This window comes from Puma concolor, chromosome C2 (genome assembly GCF_028749965.1).
Source record: "Puma concolor isolate L17-30 chromosome C2, mPumCon1.1.hap2, whole genome shotgun sequence".
Taxonomy (NCBI): Eukaryota; Metazoa; Chordata; class Mammalia; order Carnivora; family Felidae; genus Puma; species Puma concolor.
Window position 1 is genome coordinate 154,497,291 of NC_141675.1, and position 24,523 is coordinate 154,521,813.

General features: G+C 46.1%; 1 protein-coding gene across 8 annotated transcripts in view; it reads left to right on the top strand.

The window, feature by feature from the left end:
• The first annotated feature begins 444 nt into the window (after positions 1-444).
• IGSF5 (immunoglobulin superfamily member 5) overlaps positions 445-24,523 on the top strand; it is a 94,435-nt gene continuing 70,356 nt past the window's right edge. For 4 of the 8 annotated variants that reach the window (XR_015240461.1, XR_015240460.1, XR_015240462.1 and 1 more), the window contains exons 1-4: positions 659-1,103; positions 4,672-4,749; positions 18,660-18,977; positions 24,185-24,484. Coding sequence is in view for 4 of the 8 variants with exons in the window: in XM_086676005.1 (XP_086532131.1) it covers positions 4,692-4,749; positions 18,660-18,977; positions 24,185-24,484 (676 nt within the window). In the remaining 4 variants the exon portion in view is untranslated. The other 4 variants (XM_086676002.1, XM_086676003.1, XM_086676004.1 and 1 more) reach the window with 4 other exon arrangements.

A 24,523-nucleotide genomic window follows, 5' to 3' on the forward strand; every position in this document is an offset into this window, starting at 1 on the left:
GTGGCTCAGTCGGTTAAGCCACTGACTTTGGCTCTGGTCACAATCTCACGGTTTGTGGGTCCGTGCCCCACGTCGGGCTCTGTGCTGACAGCTCGGAGCCTGGAGCCTGCTTGGGATTCTGGGTCCCCATCTCTCTTCCTAACCACCCTTCCCCCACCCCCCCCCCCTCGCCCCACCCCGCCCCTGCTTGCACTCTCTCTGTCTCAAAAATAAATAAACCTTAAAAAAAAATTAAAACACAGTGGGGGAGACTAGGCAGGCCGAGAGAGAACAGCATGAGAGCAAACAGTTCCACATGGTGCTGCCGTGTGGTGGGTGCCAGGTGGTGGTCTCTTCCAGAATTTTCCACGGGCTCTAAGAAGCCAAGTTCCTTTGTTCAGACTGAGTGCTGGCTGGGTGTGGGCATGGGAGGGCCAAAGAAACCTCTTAGCAGTTTTCCTACAAATGCTCCTCGGGAAAGTGCAGCCACATTCCAGAAGGTTTCACCCTCAGGACTACTTTTCTTTCACCGAAGAGTCTTCTTGTGGGTGTGGAGGTTCTTGGCCGGAGAAGGAACCGGCTCGGCCAGCCCCAGGCCCGTGCTGACGCCAGAGATCAACAAGGTTGTCCAGGCCGGCGTCCTCGGCAGGAAGGGCCCCCAGCCTGGGTAAGAGGACCTTCAGCCCCCAAGGGCTTGGCTCTGTGGGACTGAGAGAGACAGAGAGAGAGAGAGAGAGGCCCAGAAGAGGAGCCAGGGCAGAGGGCCGAGGGGAAGGAGTGGTGGCCCTGGAGGCCGTGACCTTCTCAGGCCCTGCTGGGTGGCCTGGCTTGCTGTTTGGGGCTGGCTAATGATTAGCAGGGAAAATGTCACTCTGGGGCATGCACACCTTCCGGGAGCGAGGGGCCAGTGGCAGGCAGGGGCCACCTCTGTGTTTACAGCCCGGCCTGTGACGTGACAGGGCCATTTCAAGAGGAACTTCCTGCTAACCGGCAACCTGGGTGGAGATTCTCGGCGGCCACACAGGTTTGTTCCTGCGTTTGCGTGGAGGGAGGACGGAGGCCCAGATGCCTCTGGGATCAGAGAACCTTCTGTGACACCGGAAGAGGAGAACTTCCTGCCCGAGGTGAGCCAGCTCCAGCCAGTGGTGGGCGTCTGTCCAGCGGGTCCACAGGCACCTGTCTCGGGCTGAGGGGCGGGTCGCTTTCCCCGGGAAAGTGTCCCAGGACCAAACACACACTCTTTGTTTCCCAACTTCCACCCAGTTAAACATTAAGAAAGCAGGCTGTTCGGGGAGTTCAGGAATTCAAGATGACTTCTGATGGAGCGAGAGCCTCTGTCATAGCACGCCGCTGTCTGGGGGCAGCGAGAGCTGAGAGCCAGCTGGGATTTGGGGGGGTCGGGATTCCAGGGTTGGAAAGTCACCGTGGCCCCATGGGTCATTCCCCGCACTTGTAAATGCCGTTTCTCCTCCTGTGGGAAGGAGAGCCTCACGGAAGTCTCCGGAAGCCCTCACGGGGGCCTCATTCCTGCAGGCAGGACAGGCCCTCCGGATGTAGGGGTGCAGGACGTGGGCTTGTCAGAGTGCAGCCTTTATGTATATTTAGGCACAGACGTTTGCAGCAAGCCCCTTGTGTGGATTTTGCTGTGACGGATTCTCGCTCACCCTGACCAGCACCCAGCTTTCTTTTTGGGTCTTGGCTTCATGCTGGTGCCTGTAGCAAGAAGTGTGGCAGGCACCTTGGCAAAGCTCTTTCCAGGGACCCAGAAACGAGGGCTTGTGTGTGGGGGTAACTGAGTGAGATAACGAAATGCGGCAGTTTCCTTTCCTGAGATCAGTGCGGTGGCCCCTCACATACCTTCCATGTGGTTTTTGCCTTGTCAGGGCAGTAAGGGAGTGGTTGGAGGTTAACTCCTGTTTAGTACAAATAAAAAAACCTTTTTTTAATGTGTATTTTTGAGAGAGAGACAGTGAAAGTGGGGGAGAGGCAGAGAGAGAGGGGGAGACACAGAATCGGAAACAGGCTCCAGGCTTGAGCTGTCAGCACTGAGCCCAACGCGGGGCTCGAACCCATGAGCTGTGAGATCATGACCTGAGCCGAAGTCGGATGCTTCACGGACTGAGCCCCACAGGCGCACCAGCACAGTTTTTTTTTTTTTTTTAAGTTATTTATTTAGTTTGAGAGAGAGAGAAAGCGCAAGTAGGGGAGGAACAGAGAGAGAGGGACAGAGAGAGAATCCCAAGCAGGCTCAGCTCTGTCAGTGCAGAGCCCGACATGGGCTGGAACCCATGAACCTGTGAGATCATGGCCGGAATTGAAGTCAGTTGCTCCACAGACTGAGCCACCCGGGTGTCCTGTGTTTAGTACAATTTAACAAGACTTAAGACTTTAAGAAGACTTTGCAGGTTCTCAACGAGAAGTAGGTACTTCAAGTCTTCCATAACAAAATGAATGGGAAGTGAAATCTCCGGGGTCTGTCCAACTATCCCACAGAGATGTTAACTTGCAAATTACCTGGCATTAGGTCCTCATTTAATTAAAGCGAAGGGACAGCTCGTTTCTGCACACATCCTTCAAATACCAGCCGGGCACAAATCCACTCCTGCAGCAATCCTGCCCCGGGGCTCCCTGGACCTCACTGGGCGCTCCTGCCCTGCCCGTCCTGGGGATTCTGCTGGACTCTGGGGAAACAGAGTCACCGCTCTTACAGAGAAGAAGCCAGAACGGCGTGTGAGGGACGGAGGCCGAACAGAGGCTTTAGAAAACACAGCACTCAGACTCGGCCTGACTCAGCACAGCTATTGGTATTTCCTAATGGACCTTAAACTTCGGCTGCAATTTCAATAAACACTGGGTCCAAGCTTGGCATTTATGGCCTTCGGTGAGATGCGTAATCTTCTCTACGAGGGCTCAGTGTCTCCCGCATCCTCAGCTGGGGTGTAGCCTTCTAGACGACCGGTCTAGCCACCGACTTGTCAGAGCAGTGTGCATCGAACCTTGCAAATTAGTAAATGATTTATTGGCACTTCATAATTGGGGACCTGGAGTCCGTCTGGGAGGGCTGGGGTTTCAGTCTGGCCTGGGTAGGGCTGCTGCACAGCTTGCCGCCCGGGCCTATTTGTGGAGCTCTGCGGGGTGTGTTTTAGACCCCGCGGGGGCCGGGGTCCCCACAGCGGCACAGACTTTGAACCTTGCGCTGTGCCGTGCCCGCAAGTGGTTAAGGTTTAGCACGCATGCTGAGTTTTGCTTTCCCAACACATCAGAGAAACAGAGGGGTGGAAACCCGCGTTCCTTCTCGTGAGCCCCGAATAGCCAGGATCACTGCTTCAGCGTGAAATGGGTTCCGCAGACTGAGGTGTGGTGGTTACTTGTGCCTGTTTCACTTCCTGTGTTTGTGCTTTTGTGTTGCTGTGGGGTCGGCCTCTTTCGGCTGTAGGAGAGGAAAGGGGACGGGAGCCCTGGACAGGTGTCAGCCCATTACAAAATCCCACAGCCGTGGGGAGGGGGGGTCTCTGATGAAACCCGGTGCTCCACATTTCAGAGGGAGGGTCCCCCCCGCCCCCCCTACCCCAGTTGATGGGGCTGTGACGTCTGTGTGAACGCCAAAGCCAAAGTGAAAACCATCCCCTGGTTAGGGAGCTGTGCTCCACACGGTGGTGGTGTTGAAGGCTGTGAAAGAAAGAGACCCTTTGCTGAGCCAAGGGGCCATTGTTTTTGCGGGCAGTTCCCCACACGTTCAGTGGGTGATTTACCTTACATGCTCCAGTGGGACCACACGTTGCTGGTGACTGTGTTGCATGGGCCTACCACAGGGAAGAAGGAAAAAGTAAAAATAAAAAGAGAACATGTAGGGATGGAGGGGTGAGCAAGAGGTTTATCCAAGAACAAAGGGATTGGAAGGAAGGGCCAAGAGGTGCACATGACAGGTTCCCCATGATCTGCCTAGGGCTCAGTCTACCCTGACCTCTCCTAGCTCCGACCTCTCCCCCTCTCCCTCACCCTTGACTCCACCCCAACGCCAGTGCCTCTCAAACATGCCAGGCATTGTCCCACCCCGGGGCCTTTGCACCTGCTCCCCCTGTGCCTGGAAAGCTCCTTTGCAGATATCCACGTGGCTGTCACCTCACCTCCTTCACTGTTCACAGAACACCTTCTCCGGAGACTTTCTGTGACTTCCCACCCCATGCACGCACACGACCCCTTGCAGACGTCCCCCTGTTCTCTCTCTATACATACCATTTGGCACCTTCTAATAAGCTTATGTTCTATTTCGCCTGTTTTCCCTTTTGGTAACGTGAACTTGTTACGGGGAGGATTTTTTTTTCCCCTCAGTGATTAAAACATCATGATTGAAATGAAAAGCAGCAAGCCCTCACCCCTACATCCTGGTGAGCTAGTCAGCAGTAAGGCTATACCGTCTGCCTTCCATAACTTATACCTGGACTGGGGAGCAAGATCGTTTAATGCAGGGATTCTCCAACTTGAGCCTGGGCCAGAATTGGTTCACTGTTTAATTGTTTGGACAGATTTGTGTGCTCGCCCCTGGAGCTTCTGATCCAGCAGGTTTGGGGTGAGGCTGGTGCCACCGACCGTCCCTCCGCGGACACCCATGAGCCAGTAGGGGCTCCGCGTACTCGGGATGCCAAACGCTCGTCAGTGACAGATGGTTACCTGGCTGCTTTGTTTCCCCAGGGTGAAGAAGACGCGTGGTGATGGAGGGCAGGTGGAAAGGCATCTCGACCGTGCTGGTCATTCTGGCTGGGCTGGCAGGTAGGAGTCTCCTGAGCTTGGTGGAATGTTCCTGGGCATCCGCTGGAAGTGGGCAGGAGGGAACCCAGAGGAAGCTTCCTGGATACGTGGCTTCCAGAAGCTTCTTCCTTCTTCCTTTCTCACTGCTTCCTCTTTCCACAGAAGGGTCTCTTTCCTTGGGTGCCCTACCTGCTCTCTTGACTGAATTTCCTACCGGTCCTTCCACTGGGTTGTCTCTGCTGTGAGCGTTTGCCCTTCCATTCCTCCCTGTAAGTCATTGTCCTGTCCTCTGCCTGCTTTTCTCTTCTTCCATTTCTACCTGGCCTTCAAGGAAGGCCCAATTCAGACATCACCTCCTCCCTGAAGCCCTCCTGACCTTGCCGTTTTCTGGGTAATAATCCCAGCTCCCATTTACTGACAGGGGAAGGGCCCACCGCTGTTTCTCCCATCAGCTTCTCCTCGTCCTGGATCGCCCCCAGGGGGTCAGTCGAAAGGGACTCCAGGGTGTCCCAGGCCAGGGTCTCCCGATCACACTCTGCTTTGCAGGAGGTGGAGCTTGAGACTGCGGGGTCCTTGGGGTGACTGGAGTTGGTTCCCCCAGCTTTCTTTTGATTATGTCTTGCCTACACTTCTGTGCTTCGGGTGTGTTTGTCTTGTTTCCTGACTAGGTTTCAAACTCCAGAGGGTAGCCATCCTGTATTTCTTGTGTAGTGATTTCAAGGCATTGTACTGAAGAATGATGAACATGTAGAAAAGCTCACAAGTCACAGAGGTACAGCTTGATGAATTTTCACAAACTGAACACCTTCGTATATTAACAGTGAGACCAAGAACCTCCCGTGAATGCCTCCCTTTTGGTCATTCTGATACCCCTCCCCCAATATTCGATATTTATTGAAAAACAGAAAAGAATGAAATAATATAGGGACTCTCAGAGTGTGTTACAGGCAATAAGGACTCTTTTGTAAGTTTTGGTTTGGAGTATGTTGAGACATTAAGCCCAGGGGCCCAGGCTGTGGTGTTAATGTGTATTTGAGGGCAAAGATGTTCAGAAACCCCCGAGTCATAGTGCGCAGTATGAGGTGTTTAGTAGGTGCTTGATAAGCCCTGGTTTGTGGAGAGGAAAACACCAGCCCTGTTGCGTAGAGCTTGAGGACTTGTCCAGGGGCTGGCAAACCACGCTCAGCACTCATTTGAGGGATAAGGCTCCAACATGGCTATTTCAGCCATGGTTGCAAAAATCTCTTCTGGCAGTTTAGCGGGGAGCTGATGTGCTGTGGGGTCTATGGTTTTTCTGGGACATTTTCCCTGAAGTTGTGTTTGGAACAAAGGGGAGGCTTTGGTGGAGGCCTGGAGATGGCTGTTCCAAGAGGGGAGAGTGTTATGGGCTCATTCGAATGCCCCCTGGGGGATGGGATCCATTGCTATGGACTGAGTACCTCGGATGCTTCATCTTGGAAAGTCTGGGGGTAGAGACACCTTCATTTGTAGACTTTGAATAGCTGAGAGCAACCTCCATGCACAGTCAAAGCATTCCTGCCAGTCCTCTCCTCTCTATCTTGCCCCAGTGCAATGGGTTATTTAGAACTCAACACCCTTATTTATTCGCTCAGTGAATACTGACTGAGGGCCTGTTATGTGCCAGTTAGTTGTAGGCATTGTGATGTGGCAATGAAAAAACCAGGCATAGTCCCTGCTAACAAAGCGCTTAGAACCCCACAGGGGAATTAGGCACTTATTGGTAGAAAAATCAATATAAAGTTGCCATTGTGACAATTGCCTCAAAGATTTGAAAGCCAAGACTGGCATGCCAGACTGATCACTGCCCATGCAAAGGCCCTGGGGCCAGAAAGAGTTGGTGAGTTTGATAAATTTAGGGTGGTCTGGTGGCTGGAAGGTGAAGTTTGGGGCCAAAGGAAGTTGATGGGAGACTAAGTGAAGTCTTAAGAGGATAATGTTAAGGGTTATCTGGTCTTTATCCAAAATGTACATGTTTAAAATATTTAAACTAAGTCTGAGTGTGGAGGTGGGCGGTAGGGGTGTCTGATCATGCTGGTGTGCTGGCTGCCATGTGAACAGCAGTTCTGGGTGGTGGTGGCACAGCGGTGACACTCGAGCTTCCTGCCATCATCAGTGGGACTCTGCAGGTGCCTCAGGACTGCCCCTCCCCTTGTTTCTCAGTTCCCTTCTGACTGTCCTGACTCCTTTTCTCAGCTGCCTCACCAAAACATTTCTCTGCTGCCAGATCCCCTGCATTTCCCTTTCTCCCTTTTGATTTTAATGGTCTGCTTCACCGTTTCTTTGCAGTGTTCAGTAAGAGGCAGGGGAAGGCGAGGGGTCTGCAGGTGCAGTGAGGGAGGCGGGAGGACAGTGGAAGAAAAGAGGGGTCTGGCCTCCGACCTCCCATCAGGAAGACATCCAGCTGCTCCCCCAGGGAGCTGAGAAAAAAACCTTCGGAGAAAGCCGGTAGGATGCATGTTTGGGGTCCATTTTTTTTTTTTTTTTAATTTTTTTTTAACGTTTATTTATTTTTGAGACAGAGAGAGACAGAGCATGAACGGGGAGGGTCAGAGAGAGGGAGACACAGAATCTGAAAGAGGCTCCAGGCTCTGAGCTGTCAGCACAGAGCCCGACGCGGGGCTGGAACTCACGGACCACGAGATCATGACCTGAGCTGAAGTTGGCCGCTTAACTGACTGAGCCACCCAGGCGCCCATGTTTGGGGTCCATTTATGGAGGGCCGGGAGGAGGCACGAAAGTGCTACTGTTGGGTGATTTCCGTTTTGCAGACAGGAGGATGCAGTGAGTGGACGAGATGTCTGGTCCCGCTGGCAGCCAGTCAATCATTCACAGAGGTGCCTGGTGGAGTAGGATCCTGGCAGGAGAGGAAGCAGAGGGAGGGGGCTACCGATGTGGGAACTGGAGAGTGTGAGTGTGAATAAGAATCTTGCAAATGGACAAACTCCCGAGTTGGGTGACCACCACAGCTGGTGGCCCAGGGGAAGTGTCGGGGAGGTGGGGGTGGGGGGACACTGATCTTTCCTGTGGCTCTGCCCTGATTTGCCTGTTCACTCTACAGAGTGAAAGGGGAACAGAGGGAAGAGGAGGATTTGTGTTTGGTGAAAGGCCTTACTGTCAATTTTCTCGTATTTGTTCTGTGCAGGGCAGGGTTACACAACCCGCAGCTGATAGGATTCAGGGAGAGGAAAGGGGCTCCAGGACCTCGCATTATCAGGGTACAGCTTCTGAATCAGGAGGCAGGGCTGAAGGCGAGTTTACCTATGGCAGTAGCCAAGACCGCTGGGGACGTGCTGTCCGGGGAATGTAGTGCTGACGATTTGGAGCCTCCTGTTTAATTTATTAGAGGTCAGGTTCAAACTCCAACAAGAGTTTCCATTTTTCCTTCCTCCCTCTCACCTCCCACCTGCAAAGTAAGGTATGTGACCTGCACACTTTCTTGGTCACAGGTGCAGTCTTGTGGCTTGGAGCTAACAGTGTTCCAGAGTGAAATAATCTCTCTATCTCGCACTAGGCAGTGAGGGAGCCATGGTTTCAGATGGGTCTGCGTGTTCTGTGGGCCACTTAGATGGAGCTCCTGGCAGGGCGGGCTTGGGTCTCAGCCACCTTGGCGCTCCCCACGCCTGAGCCACTGGGCTCTGTCCATTTAACTCCCACCGTTCTGCATCAGGAGCGGGGGGAGCGTGCTGTTGTCTCCCTGTGGAGTGGGGAGAGCTCGTCTCTTTCCTCAGAGTGTAGATTTGGTTGTTTCCTTCCTTCTGTCCTTCTGAAGGTGCAGTTCAGGGCTCGTGGAAAGAGCCAAGTCGGCGCTGAGGCCGTGACTTTCCCTGGGGGATCATTTTTGACTTCTCTTCCTCAGGCTTTTTTCTTTTTCTAAAATCCCAGATCAAAGGGATCCTTGGATTAGAGAGGCCTGCCCCAGGATAAGGGAGGATGGCCAATAGGAGTTGTTATTTAGAGTCCCACTTTCTCTCTTTTCCCACCATGCCCAGAGACAAAGGAAAGAATAACCATCATGTTTATCCAAACACAGGAATAGTCTTAGCTAATTGCGATCTTCCCTCAGTTCTGCCTCTTTGGAGCCTGTAGGTCTCTTTTCAGGACCCTTTTCTTGACCTTGACCCTGGCTGCCTTGCCCCCTGGTCCTGCTTGCCTCCGGGGCTGTGCAATAGTTCTTGCTCTCCCATTAACCTGTCCCTGCGGCAGACCGTGCATTCTGGGTACTCAGGTGATGCGTTAATGTGTCTGCTGTGTCCTGTCTTACAACTTGACCATATGAAGTTGGAAGGAGAGGTGGCTGCAATGATTTGGGGGCACTCAGGCTATATGGCAGGCTGCCTGGTGGACCCACAGGAATCCTACAGCTGCATAAGGTAGGAGGAACCCGTTGCAGTCTTACTGGTGTGGCGGGCAGGGCTGAGGAGAAACCACAGGGTCTGGTCTGCTTAGGGGTCTGTTTGCTATAAACTCTGAGTGAGATCAGAGGCAGAAAGAGTGGGCAAGAGTGGGAAGGTGTGAGTGTGGGTTCCAGCTCATCACTATGATGGCAAGTCCTGGATATTGCTTACCTTCATTTATTCATTTAAAAAACCAGAAGTGAAAAGAGGGGCATGAAGGGTTTGGAAGACTACCCTTTGCCGTGCAAGTTCTATGTCGAGTTATTATTATTATTATTATTATTATTATTATTTTATTAACTTGTTTTATTTTTTATTTTTTAAATTTACATCCAAATTAGTTGGCATAGAGTGCAACAATGATTTCAGGAGTAGATTCCTTAATGCCCCTCCCCCATTTAGTCCATCTCCCCTCCCACAACCCCTCTGGTACCCTCAGTTTGTTCTCCATATTTAGGAGTCTCTTCTATTTTGTCCCCCTCCATGTTTTTATATTATTTTTGTTTCCCTTCCCTTATGTTCATCTGTTTTGTCTCTTAAAGTCCTCATATGATGAAGTCAAATGATTTTGGTCTTTCTGTGACTAATTTCACTTAACATAATACCCTCCAGTTCCATCCACGTAGTTGCAAATGGCAAGATTTCATTCTTTTTGATTGCCGAGTAATACTCCATCGTATATATATACCACATCTCCTTTATCCATTCATCCATTGATGGACATTTGGGCTTTTTCCATACTTTGGCTATTGTCAATAGCACTGCCATAAACATGGGGGTGCATGTGTCCCTTTGAAACAGCACACCTGTATCGCTTGGATAAATGCCTAGTAGTGCAATTGCTGGGTCATAGGGTAGTTCTGTTTTTAGTTTTTTGAGGAACCTCCATACTGTTTTCCAGAGTGGCTGCACCAGTGTGCATTCCCACCAACAATGCAAAAGAGATCCTCTTTCTCCACATCCTCGCCAACATCTGTTGTTGCCTGAATTGTTAATGTTAGCCATTCTGACAGGTATAAAGTGGTATCTCATTGTGGTTTTGATTTGTATTTCCCTGATGATGAGTGATGTTGAGCATTTTTTCATGTGTCAGTTAGCCATCTGGATGTCTTCTTTGGAGAAGTGTCTATTCATGTCTTTTGCCCATTTTTTCACTGGATTGTTTGTTTTTTGGGTGTTGAGTTTGAGAAGTTCTTTATAGATTTTGGATACTAACCCTTTATCTGATATGTACTTTGCAAATATCTTCACCCATTCTGTCGGTTGCCTTTTAGTTCTGCTGATTGTTTCCTTCGCTGTGCAGAAGCTTTTTATTTTGGTGAGGTCCCAGTAGTTCATTTTTCCTTTTGTTTCCCTTGCGTCTGGATACGTGTTGAGTAAGAAGTTGCTGCGACCAAGATCAAGCAGGTTTTTGCCTGCTTTCTCCTGGAGGATTTTGATGGCTTCTTGTCTTACATTGAGGTCTTTTATCCATTTTGAGTTAATTTTTGTGTATGGTGTAAGAAAGTGGTCCAGGTTCATTCTTCTACATGTTGCTCTCCAGTTTTCCCAGCACCACTTGCTGAAGAGACTGTCTTTATTCCATGGGATATTCTTTCCTGCTTTGTCAAAGATTGGCCATTTCTGGGCCCATTTCTAGGTTCTCTATTTTGTTCCATTGATCTGAGTGTCTGTTCTTGTGCCAGTACCATCCTGCCTTGATTACAGCTTTGTAGTATAGCTTGAAGTCTGGGATTGTGATGCCTCCTGCTTTGTTTTTCTTTTTCAAGATCGCTTTGGCTATTCAGGGTCTTTTGTGGTCCCATACAAATTTTAGGATTATTTGTTCTAGCTCTGTGAAGAATGCTGGTGTTACTTTGATAGGGATTGCGTTGAATATATAGATTGCTTTGGGTAGTATCGACATTTTAACAATATTTGTTCTTCCTATCCAGGAGCACGAAGTGTTTTTCCATTTCTTTATATCTTCTTCAATTTCTTTCATAAGCTTTTGATAGTTTTCAGTGTATAGATTTTTCACCTCTTTGGTTAGATTTATTCCCAGGTATTTTGTTTTTTTGTGCAACTGTAAATGGTATTGATTCCTTGATTTCTCTTTCTGTCGCTTCATTGTTGGTGTATAAGAATGCAACCAATTTCTGTGCATTGATTTTATATTCTGCAACTTTGCTGAATTCATGAATCAATTCTAGCAGTTTTTTGGTGGAATCTTTTGGGTTTCCATATAGAGTATCATGTCATCTGCGAAGAGTGAAAGTTTGACTTCCTCCTTGACTATTTGGTTGCCTTTTATTTCTTTGTGTTGTCCGATTGCAGAGGCTAAGACTTCCAAAACTACGTTGAATAGCAGTGGTGATAGTGGACATGCCTGTCTTGTTCCTGACCTTAGGGTGAAAGCTCTCAGTTTTTCCCCATTGAGGATGATATTAGCGTTGGGTCATTCACATATGGCTTTAATGATCTTGAGGTCCTTCTATCCCTACTTTCTTGAGGGTTTTTATGAAGAATGGATGTTGTATTTTTTCAAATGCTTTCTCTGCATCTATTGAGAGGATCATGTGGTTCTCATACTTTCTTTTATTGATGTGATGAATCACGTTAATTGTTTTGCAGATATTGAACCAACCCTGCATCCCAGGTATAAATCCCGCTTGGTCGTGGTGAATAATTTTTTTAATGTATTGTTGGATCCAGTTGGCTAATATCTTGTTGAGGTTTTTTCATCCATGTTCATCAGGGAAATTGGTCTATAGTTCTCCTTTTTAGTGGGGTCTCTGTCTGGTTTTGGAATCAAGGTAATGCTGACTTCATAGAGAGTTTGGAAGTTTTCCTTCCATTTCTATTTTTTGGAACAGCTTCAAGAGAATAGGTGTTAACTCTTCCTTAAATGTTTGGTAGAATTCCCCTGGAAAGCCATCTGGCCCTGGACTCTTGCTTTTTGGCATATTTTTGATTACTAATTCGATTTCCTTACTAGTTGTGGGTCTGTTCAAATTTTCTATTTCTTCCTGTTTCAGTTTTGGTAGTATATATGTTTCTAGGAATTTGTCCATTTCTTCCAGATTACCTTTTTATTGGCATATACTTGCTCATAATCTTGTCTTCTTATTGTTCTTATTTCTGTTGTGTTGGTTGTGATCTCTCCTCTTTCGTTCTTGATTTTATTTATTTGGGTCCTTTCCTTTTTCTTTTGGATCAAACTAGCTAGTGGTTTATCAATTTTGTTAATTCTTTCAAAGAACCAGCTTCTGGTTTCATTGATCTGTTCTACTGTTTTTTTTGGTTTTGATAGCATTAATTTCTGCTCTAATCTTTATTATTTCCTGTCTTCTGCTGGTTTTGGGTTTTATTTGGTGTTCTGTTTCCAGGTCTTTAAGGTGTAAGGTTAACTTGTGTATCTGAGATCTTTCTTCCTTCTTTAGGAAGGCCTGGATTGCTATATACTTTCGTCTTATGACTGCCTTTGCTGTGTCCCAGAGGTTTTGGGTTGTGGTGTTATCATTTTCATTGACTTGCATTCAGTGACATCCATATACTTTTTAATTTCCTCTTTAACTTCTTGGTTAGCCCATTCATTCTTTAGTAGGATGTTCTTCAGTCTCCAACTATTTGTTACTTTTCCAAATTTTTTCTTGTGGTTGATTTTGAATTTCATAGCGTTGTGGTCTGAAAATATGCATGGTGTGAACTTGATCTTTTTGTACTTACTTAGGGCTGATTTGTGTCCCAGTATATGGTCTATTCTGGATAACGTTCCATATGCACTGGAGAAGAATGTATATTCTGCTGCTTTAGGATGAAATGTTCTGAATATATCTGTTAAGTCCATCTGGTCCAGTGTGTCCTTCAAAGCCGTTGCTTCCTTGTTGATTTTTTGATGAGATGATCTGTCCATTGTTGTGAGTGGGGTGTTGAAGTCTCCTACTATGATGGTATTACTATCGATGAGTTTCTTTATGTTTGTGATTAATTGATTTATACATTTGGGTGCTGTCACATTTGGTGCATAAATGTTTACAATTGTTAGGTCTTCTTGGTGGATAGACCCCTTAATCATGATATAATGCCCTTCTGCATCTCTTGATACAGTCTTTATTTTAAAGTCCAGATTGTCTGCTCTAAGTATGGCTACTCTGGCTTTCTTTTGTTGACCATTAGCATGATAGATGGTTCTCCATCCCCTTACTTTCAATCTGAAGGTGTCTTTAGGTCTACACTGGGTCTCTTGTAAACAGCATATAGATGGATCTTGTTTTCTTATCCATTCTGTTACCCTGTGTCTTTTGATTGGAGCATTGAGTCCATTGATGGTTAGAGTGAGTACTGAAAGATATGAATTTATTGCCATTATCATGCTTGTAGAGTTGGAGTTTCTGGTGTTTTCTCTGGTCCTTTCTAATCTTTGTTGCTTTTGAGATATATATGTATATATATATTATTTGAGATATATAATTGATATTATATATATATTGAGATATATAATATATATAATATATATATTATTAGAGATATATAATATATATATTATTTATTTATTTATTCATTCATTCATTCATTCATTCATTCATTCATCTTTTCTCCCCTCAGAGAGTCCCCTTAAAATTTCTTGCAGGGCTTATTTAGTGGTCACAAACTCCTTTAGTTTTTGTTTGTCTGGGAAACTTTTTCTCTCTCCTTCTATTTTGAATGACAGCCTTGATGGATAAAGAATTCTTGGCTGCCTATTTTTCTGATTCAGCACACTGAATATATCCCGCCACTCCGTTCTGGCCTGCCAAGTTTCTGTGGATAGGTCTGCTGCAAACCTGTTCTGTCTTCCCTTGTAGGTTAGGGACTCTTTTTCCCTTGCTGTTTTCATGATTCTCTCCTTGCCTGAGTATTTTGTGAATTTGAATATGATATGCCTTGTTGATAGTCGGTTTTTGTTGAATCTAATGGGGGTCCTCTGTACTTCCTGGATTTTGATGTCTGTGTCTTTCCCCAGGTTAGGAGAGTTTTCTGCTATGATTTGCTCACATAACCCTTCTACCCCTATTTCTCTCCCTCCCCCTTCTGGGACCCCTATTATTCTCATGTTGTTCCTTTTTCATGAGTACTGATTTCTCTAATTCTTAAATCGTGCTCTTTTGCCTTAATCTCCCTCTTTTTCTCGGCTTCGTTATTCTCTATAAGTTTGTCCTCCGTATCGCTGATTCTCTGTTCTGCCTCATCCATCCTTGCCGCCGCTGCATCCATCCGTGATTGCAGCTCAGTTATAGCATTTTTCATTTCATTCTGACTAGTTTTTACTTCTTTTATCTCTGCAGAAAGGGATTCTAATCTATTTTCGACTCCAGCTAGTATTCTTATTATCATGATTCTAAATTCTGGTTTAGACATCTTGCTTGTATCTGTGTTGGTTAAATCCCTGGCTGTCGTTTCTTTGTGCTCTTTCTTTTGGGGTGAATTCCTTCGTTTTGTCATTTTGAAGGGAGAAAAGGAATTAATGAGGTAGAAAAATTGAAATTAAACAAATTAAAGTTAAAAAAATATTAAAATGAAACACACACACACACACACACACACACACACAAATTGAATAGATGATGCTAGATCCTAGGTGTGTTTTGGTCTGGGTGTTGAAAGTGGTTTGACAGATTAGAGAAAAAAAGGGGGGGGGGGCGGAAGAAAAAAAAGGAAATCGTTTGAGAATTTGAAAAAATGAATACACTGAAGTGGGCTAAAATGAGGTGATGGGGGTAAAATAGAATTGGAAAAAAATTACACAAAAGTAAAGAATATAGTAGGAAAAAATTAAAGAAAAATATTTTAAATAAGCATTGAAAATAATGAATTTTTTCTTTTTCTGTATTCAAGAAAAAGAAAAGAAATGAAAAAGAGAAATAAGAGAAAAAAAGAACTCACTGGAAAATTTGAAAAAGTGAATACACTGTAGTAGACTAAAATGAAATGATGGAAGTAAAATAGAATTTGAAAAAGTTTACATAAAAGCAAAAAATATAGTAGAAAAATTAAATAAAAATATTTTTCACAGAAATTGAAAGTAAAAATGAAGTTTTTCACTTTCTGCATTCAAGAAAAAGGAAAGAAATGAAAAAGAGGAAAAAAAAAGAAAACAAGGAAATCGTTTGAAAATTTGAAAAGGTGAATACACTGAAGTAGACTAAAATGGAATGATGGAAGTAAGAAAGAATTTGAAAAAATTTACACAAAAATAAAAAATATAGTAAAACAGTTAAAGAAAAATATTTTTAATAAAAATTGAAAATAAAAATGAAGTTTTTCTCTTTCTCTATTTAAGAAAAAGAATAGTGTAAAGAAAAGAAAAAAAAGAAAATTGAATAGATAGACCTGCTAACAGATTGAAATAGGACTGAAATTACTTCATTTTCCCCTAGAAGTCAGACTACGTAGTGCTTTATAGCCCATAAACTAAGTAGGCGGTGAGACTTGTGTTCTTGAAGAGCGAGGTTGGCCCAGTTGGGCGGGGCTCTGTGCAACAGCTCCGCTCTCCACTAGATGGCGCTGCTCAGCTCACTGGGGTGGAGTGTTGCGGAGCTCGTAGGTGCATATGCGCCTGCGCGGCCGTGGTAAAAATGGCGGCAGCCAGCTATCCGGTCTGTTCTCCCCATCAGCAATCGTGCACCCGTCCTCTGGCTTCAGCTCTCCTCCACTCCCCGCTTTTCCATTCTCCGTGACCAGGCCCCAGCAGTACCTCTCTCCCGGGTTTTGTCCCAGATGTGGCTGTTTTCCCCGGCCCCTTACTTCCGAAGGACCCCGGCTTTGACCCGCTCCGCCCGTCTGCGGGAGGGTCTCACCGAGCCATGGCCGAGCGAGCCACGGCCGAATGTCGGCTGCAGCCAGGAACGCCCGCTGGACCCTGCTGTTGCCGGTGCCCCGAGACTGCGGCCGGGTGCCAGCCCGTCCCAGAAAGCGTTCGCGAGACAGTGTAGCAGCATCGTTTCAGGGATGGTGGAAAATCACGACATGCGTCTGGCACCAGGCTTTACCCTTAACGACCTTGTTCCTGCACCAGCGAATTTGGCTGTTTTCTGGGGTCTGCTGGGACCAGGTGGCTTCAAAGGTTTCCACCAAATGTCCTTCCAGCAGTGGAACCGCTTCTCCCCGTGTGGCCCGAGAACCTCCTGGACCCCACTCTGTTCCTGGGGATTCACCTTTCCCACCAGAGCACCTCCAGGTATGGAGCTGCGGAGTTGCAGACTCTGTGCTCCCCTTGTTTACAGTCTTAATGGAACTTAAACCCTCTCCCTTCTCCTTTCTCCCTTTTTAGTTTAGTCCGTGCGGCTGTTTCCAATTTTCCACTTTCTCTCCAGTTGCTTTTGGGGAGCGGTGCTTTTTCCGTATTCTCTGCCCCCCTCCCCCTCCCAGTCTCTGTCCTCTCCCTGCCTGCAAAGGCGGCTTCCTGCCTGCTGCCGGCTTCTCTCTCCCCACGTTCACCTCTCCGCGCCACGTACCTGCTGAGTTCTGTGGTTCAGGTTGGGCAGATTGTTGTATTAATCCTCCAGTCAGTTTTCTAGGTGTGTAGGATGGTCTAGTGTTGGTCTGGCTGTATTTCATGGATGCGACACACAAAAAACTTCCATGCTGTTCCGCCATCTAGGCTCTTCTCCTGATGATTATATTTCAGTGCAAGGGTTCCCAGCCCTCCTCTTCCTTGTCCTGGTCCTCAGGCGGGGCACAGGCTGCTCACCCTCCTCATCCTCCCTCCTCCCCTTCCTCAGGCCGGGTGCGGGCTGCCGTCCTCCCTATATCAAATTATTATTACAAACATGGGAAGCTCTTAAAAACCCTGGCTGTCTGTGTCTCCCTCTCTCTCTGCCCCTCCCCCGTTCATGCTCTGTCTCTCTCTGTCCCAAAAATAAATAAGAAACGTTGAAAAAAAAATTAAAAAAAAAAAACAAAACAAAACCCTGGCTGCCAGTTGGCTCCTCTAAGGCGATTAGAACATCTGTCCTAAATGGACAAAAGATTTTTCTTGAGTTCTTCCAGTGACGAACATGCTTCATCCCCTGTTATCGTGATTCCTTTCATGTGAGCTGGAGAGCCCTTGAGGTCCACTGTGTGGAAGACCAGTTAGAAGTTGTCACTCCAGGGTCACTGGGGTGGCTCAGTTGGCTAAGCATCTGACTCTTGATTTTGGCTCAGGTCATGATCTCAGGTTCATGAGATCGAGCCCTGCATCGGGCTCTGCGCTGATAGGACAGAGCCTGCTTGGGATTGTCTGTCTCCTTCTCTCTCTGCCCTTCTCCACTCGCATTTACTCTCTCTCTGCCTCTTGAAATAAATACATGAACTTAAAAAAGAAAAACAAGTTGTCACTCCAGGTAAAACCAGCATTATGGTGCATCTGGGGAGCCAAGGGTTGAATGTTGTGGAAAGTGTGAAAGAAACAATTCTACTTAAATCTACACCACTCTTGGCTTGTCTTACAAAATCAACACATTCCTTCTTGCAGGTTATATGCTCATGAATGTTTACTGAGTGTTTGAGGGTCACGTTTAGGGCTTGACATGGACTGTCATATTTGGTTTTTGAAACAATCCACTGTGGTGCCAGTGCCCTTGTTCTGTGGCTGAGGCGAGTGGGACATGGAGAAGTTGGGATAATTTGCCCCGTGAGCCAGGAGCCCCACCTGACAGTCCATGGGCTTCTGCTTTTGAGCCACCTGCCTGTCTGCTGGAGTTTTGAACCCAACACTAGATATGGTGGGATTTTTTTTACCAGCCTGCCAGATGCATTGCTTGATCCTTCTCATCATTACGGGAACCCACTCCCTTATCCTTCTGCCTGTTTTCCCTCTTTGTATTTCCCCACCTGTGTCTCTTCTAGTCCTTAAGAGGAGAGGCATGGAATCAATGATAGTACAGTTCTCTTGATACTTGGCGACTGGCTTACCTATTACTCCACGACCGTGTACTCAGATGCAACGTTTGTCTCTCTCCATCTGGATTCCTTCTCTCTCAACCTTGTTTATCATCCAGCCCTTGACACTGTCCTAAGGATCCCATCTGGGGGCTCTAAGGGTGCAGGGGCATGCAGTGAGCTATGATCTCAGCATGCTGGGGTCCCCATTCTCTTCATGAAGAGAGACTGTTTTCCACCTTCCCCTCTGAGCCCTGGGATTTCCACAGGGGTGGAAATCAAAGACCCTGCCCAACTTCCTTGGATAACTCTCGTTTCATGGGGAAGGTGAAAACTTGTCTCAAATAGACCCGGGAGCTCTCGGGGCCAGGCTGGGATCAAGGTAACATCGCTCTGGAGGTAGAGGAGCAGTCTTGCTGGGAGGTGCTCTGAGATGTGGAGGGAGCGGATGGAAAGGAGGGATGGGTGGCTTCCTGTCCACTGGGGAGACATGGTGTTGGGACCAGGAAGACATAGGGTCTGAGCCACTGGCCATCCAGAGGCCACAGCTGGTGAATACAGAAGGGTTAAACCCTACCTTAGACTTACACAGATTTCTTCACTTACCGCCTTGAAACACTGGTTGCCTTCCAGCTTCTGGATCCAGCTATCAAATCATAGAAGGTCCCAAGAACGCAACGGTGCTGGAGGGCTCGGAGGCTCGCTTCAACTGCACGGTCTCACAGGGCTGGAGGCTCATCATGTGGGCTCTGAATGGCACGGTGGTTCTGAGCATCACGCCCTCAAAGCCCATCATCACCAACGACCGCTTTACCTCTGCGAGCTACGAAGAGGGCGGCAACTCCATCTCGGAGATGATAATCCATGATGTGCAGCTCCGTGACGCGGGGCACATCAAGTGCAGCCTCCAGAACAGTGACCGTGATGCATCCGCTTTCCTTTCAGTGCAAGGTGGGTGCACAGGTGGCTCTGAGCGGAGCAGGTGGAGGCGGCTGGGTTGGATGCCAGGGGCACAGGAGGACCCTGCATGCATCCAGGGTCTGCCCTCAGCATGTTAGGCTTAGAAGTATGAATGCCTGTTGTTTTGTTGTTTGTTGTTTCTTACCCCAGTTCTTCACCGAATCTCTTTCTGCCCTTCTTTCTGTTTCCCCTACCTCATCTCTTCTTTCCTTTCTCTTTTCTTTCACTAAGACTCTTAAAGACAGGTCTTATCACTTTCCCATCGCTATCCCACCGAGAGCTTTTGTGGACATATACCCCAGATTCTCCCAGGCCGGTTGTGGCCACTGCTCTTTGATTTAGGAATAGTTGCCCATGACTGCCGTTTCTCTGGTGTTTTATATACGTGCTGCTCTTTCCTCGCCTTATGTCACGTATGCACTTTGAATCATGATTTTTTTTACCCTTTTCCTCTTTCCAGTTGAGTTCTCCCAATCCTTTACTCTTTCCTGCCCCCAGCGGTTCTTGTAGTCAAAGGTGGGTGTTCGCTAACTCTACCAAACATTTTAGGGAAAAGAGTAAGCGAAATTTATCACAAGGGATAGTTTATTTTTCATTTTCAGAGGTAATTTTGAGGTGCTCTAAATCATGGTATGTAGTGAAAAGAAAAATACAAGGATGCTTTACAAGAATTCAGAACATCTTTATCAAAGTTTAATCACTTTGCAATTCTTAAAATGCAATTAGATGGTATTTGTAGATGCATTGGAGCTAGTTGAGCTCCTCATTTCTGTGGCAGCGTTTCTTAAGAAAACCACGTCGTATTTTGAAATTTTTTCTTATATCTATTTATTGGCTTGTCTAGGAGAAATTTCCAAACATTTGATCTGTGTTAATGTTGCATCAAATCCAGTTTGATAACATTTGGTAGGAATGCAGGTCTACCTATTTCTACCTGCTTTTTTTTTTTTTTTTTTTTTTACTTAGCCAAAATGTTGTCCCTTTACTTTTATGTGTCTTTAATTTTATACGGCTTAATGATATTTTCAAAATAGTGATTTTTATGAGACTACTTGGATTATTGGCTTAGTTTGCATGACCAGATTCTTACCATAATGATTTGTGGCATAAGGGAAAGAACACAGGAAAAATGGAATCAAAGACACGAGTTCTTGGTTCGCTGTCATCAGTTGCCAACTTAGTGACTCCTGAGGTGGCCCGACTTCTTCATCTTTAACAGAAGGATAAGGCTCCCCCGCCCCACCTCACAGGTGTACTGTGAGGGTCAGACGCAGCAGTGACTGACGATGGCTTGAAGACCCCAAAGTCCTGTTTGATTCAATTTATCGCACATGGAGCTGGGAGCCAGCGTGGGCTAGTGGTTCATAATGCAGGCTTGGGAGCCTGAATGCTAGGTTCAGATTCCAGCTGTACCACTTGCTAACTGTGTGACCTTGGCCGTTATTTAATGACTTTGTGCCCTAGTTTCCTCATCAGAGGGTTGTTGTGGGATCAACTGCGTAGGTCCAATAAAGTCTTTACAACAGCACTTGGGTCATGGCCATCTCCGTATAGCCAATCGCATTCCCGATAGCAGCACACCATTGTGTTGGGTATCTGGAAGGGCACTCAGAGATGTATAGAAGAAGACAGAGTCCTGTCCTCAAGGGCCTCCCGGGAAGAGTAGACCATGCACATGCAGGGATAACATGAGTGGCCTGGAGATGCTGCCAGGTGCTGTGAGGGAGACAAGTTCCGGTTTGAATTGGGAGGGGAGATAGAGAAAGAGCAAAGCCTGTACAGATGACTCCGTGTTGAGGTGCCCTTCTGTGCTTCGAAGGTTTGGGGATGCTAGGCCAAGGGGGGAAATGAGGAGGGGGACACCTGGATCAAGGACACAGGGCCAAAGGCATGACTTAATTGATATGTTCATGGCACATCAAATTCATAGATCCATGTGTTTTTATAGCAGCTTTGCTCAAAGCTCCACATCTATAAAGTTGTCTGTGCCTAAACACGCATTTTTGTCGGTTGGCAATTACCGTAGCTTTTAGTTTTGATACACATGGAAGATTTAGCATTTGGGATGATAAATTCTTTCCCAAGGTCATGCGGAAGGAACCCATAGACCGGGCACCGAACTTGGTCGTATTACCTGGGTTCCAGTGGTCTGAATGGCTCTTTGTTCCCAGAGGAACAAATGTTCTCTAAGCAACAGGATCTCTTTCAAGGGAAAAGAATCTTGAAGAAAGAGGAAACATCCATGTTATTTTTAAAATGGTTTAGCTGAAGATTTATTTTTTTCCAGCTCATGTATCAGCAAGAAAAAGAGAGCTTACATAGCTCCCTCTAGAGTCATCTTAGATCTGTGTGAATGCTACAGTCATCACCTTTGTATAGGGTGTTCATTGCGCTATGCGATAAGCTTTGTGAAAGCCAGTGGGAAAAGTTGAATCACAAATATGTGTAGAAAAAGGAAATGCTTCTGGTTGCTGATTTGTCCATCCATTGCCAAGTCTGCCCATTAAATCACACACCAAATTCTAGACCCTTTGTATTTCGAGGGCCAGTAGACTGGAGTTCAAGATCGTCCCTTATTAATTGAGGCAATACGGCTCCTTCCAGTTTCTGTCATCTTAAACCTCTCCACCAAATGAAACAGTGAGTGGAGAAGAAGGAGTAAGTACAAAACCCTTTACATGTAAGGAACAAATCCATTTCCCTCGCATTGTTGCATTTACAGTAATCCCTGCATTAGCAAACAGGCTTTACTTACTCCGAGAGACTATTGAGGAAAGGAATGGTTGGAAATTTAACATTTTAGAGTAAGAAGAGCTTTCAGAGCTGACCCAGTTCCATCTAGTTTGGGAACTGTTGGGCGTCCCCTAGAACTTTCAGGGTCCGTAAGGTCACGACTGCTTCCATTATAATACTAACATGTGAATTGCCTTTCCTACGCTCATTTCACTTGTGCCCACAGGATGTCTTTCCCAATAACTGATGTATAATGATACAAAGTCATGCAAAAGTGAAAGGTCAATTAAAGCGCCAGATAGAGCAATGGGTTTGTATGTCAAAGAGAATGAGAGGTCCTTTATATAGTTTCAGTTTCCACAGTGCAACTACCCTGTAAGAAATCACTGCTTGCCAAGTGTTGGTACAATATCAAGGAACATACGTGATTATTTGAAAAACCTTCTCACTGTTTCACCTATATATCCGTGGGAGGTCAGATTTATTTATTTGTTAAAAAAAATTTTTTTAAAACGTTTATTCACTTTTGAGAGGCAGAGAGTGAGCAGGGGAGGGGCAGAGAGAGAGGGAGGCACAGAATCCAAAGCAGCTCTAGGCTCTGAGCCGTCAGCACAGAGCTCAATGCGGGACTCGAACTCATGATCTGTGAGATCATGACCTGAGCTGAAGTCGGAGGCTTAACCAACTGAGCCATCCAGGCACCTCCATGTGAAGTCAGTTTTAAAAATATACTCCAGTAAAGCCATTTATTGAATATATTGCAACAGCTTGAATGCACAACCAGATATGAGAATCCAGCTAGACGTTAAAGAGATTTGCAGAAATCTAAAACAATGATATTCTTCTCAATAATTTATGTTGGGTTAAAAACACAGGTGTTTTTCATCATAATATGGTAATCCACGGTGACATGTAGTGATTTGTCATTGTTATTTTAAATATCTTTAAAAATAAATATTCTAATTTCAAGTATGGTAAATATTTTTTAAAGTTTATTTGTTTATTTTGAGAGAGGGAGAGAGTGAGCGTACAAGCAGGGGAGGGGCAGAGAGAGAGAGAGAGAGAGAGAGAGAGAGAGAGAGAGAGAATCCCAAGCAGTCTCCATGCTGTCAGCACAGACCTGATGTGGGCCTTGAACTCAGGAACCATGAGAGCATGACCTGAGCCAATATCAAGAGTCAGATGCTTAATCAACTGAACCACCCGGGTGCCGCTCAAGTATGGTAAATATTGATAGAACATAAACAAAATGTCTTTGGAGTCTTCAGTGATTTTTAAGAGTACTGAAACAAAAACATTTGAAAACCACTGATCTAGTCAGATTGTTTCATCTGACCTTTAAAAACAGAGAGTGATTGCCCAGGTGAGGGCAATTTGACTGAGAACTGAGGGTTTTTTTTTTAATGTTTATTTATTTTATTTTGAGAGAGAGGGAGAGTGCAAGCAGGGGAGGGGCAGAGAGAGACACACACAGAATCTGAAGCAGGCTCCCAGCTCCGAGCTGTCAGCACAGAGCCCGACGCAGGGCTCAAACTCATGGACCTTGAGATCATGACCTGAACCAAAGTTGGCTGCTTAACTGACTGAGCCACTCAGGTGCCCCAAGACTGAGTTTTTGATTCTTAGTCCAGTGTTCTTCCCATTATATTATAAAACAGGGAGGATATTTTAATTTGGACGCTTGGATGTTTCACTAAGGCTGTGTCTTTACCGGAGCCAACCCTCAGGTTATTTTATTAATATTAGCACACACAAGTCCTATTTTCGTATAGGTTGTTTATAGTGTGAACATTGACATATGCAGGTAGGCCATTCATAAAAACCGTAAGGTTTTTAATTTATCTATTATATTCTGGTACATAATTTTGGGCAATTATTGTTATAATTATATTAGATTTGATTTTGAATTCATTTGCAACTGGAAAAACATTTTAAGGAAATACTATAGGAAGTTCTGTTTAGAAATGTATGACCCCCAAAATAAAATGAAATGAATCTGACTGACCAAAGGCCAGGAGCAACTTGCTTCCCATGACCCTGAGATACGTTCTCCTGACAATGGAAAGAATGTATAAAGGTTTTTTTTTCCCTTTTTGCTTTTGCTCCCAGGAGAGCCCAGGACAACTTTGCAACTTCACTTGAGTGACTGAGTAGGCTACTCTGGCAGGCACACTTGCCCTCTCTTTCCCATAGAATTCATATTCTCCTGGATCCTGATTTTTATTTATTCATTTCCTCTGGAATTATATGTTCTCTGGTGAGCAACCTCCCCTTCTTCCATGAACCTGGCAGGTCTAAATAAAGACACAGGTCAAACCTGAGTTAAGGTTCTCGATACAGACACAGCCAGTTTGGCCTCGGGAAGATGGCTCTCGTGAAATGCAATCCAAGGGGAAAATTAAAGACAGCCTGAAACCAACAGAGGTATGGTCACCCCTTTGGAACATTTCTCTTTTCTTCTTTAGTTATGGGGGCGTTGCTCATTCCCGGAGGCAACCTTGTAGTCGCGGAGGATGAACCTTGTAATGTGAGTTGCCATGCATGGGGCTGGATCCCGCCCCCAGGTATTTCCTGGGATATCGGCGTTCCCGTGAGCCACTCGAGCTATCATTCTGTTCCGGAGCCCAACAATCCCCAAAGTGCAGTGAGCGTCCTGACTCTCACACCACAGGGCAACGGGACTTTGACTTGTGTGGCTACCATGAAAGGGCTGCATGCCCACAAGTCTGTAACTGTGAATCTTACTGTGGTTCAGCCTCCTTTGGGTAAGTGAAGACCTTTTGTTTTATATAAAATAAAAATAT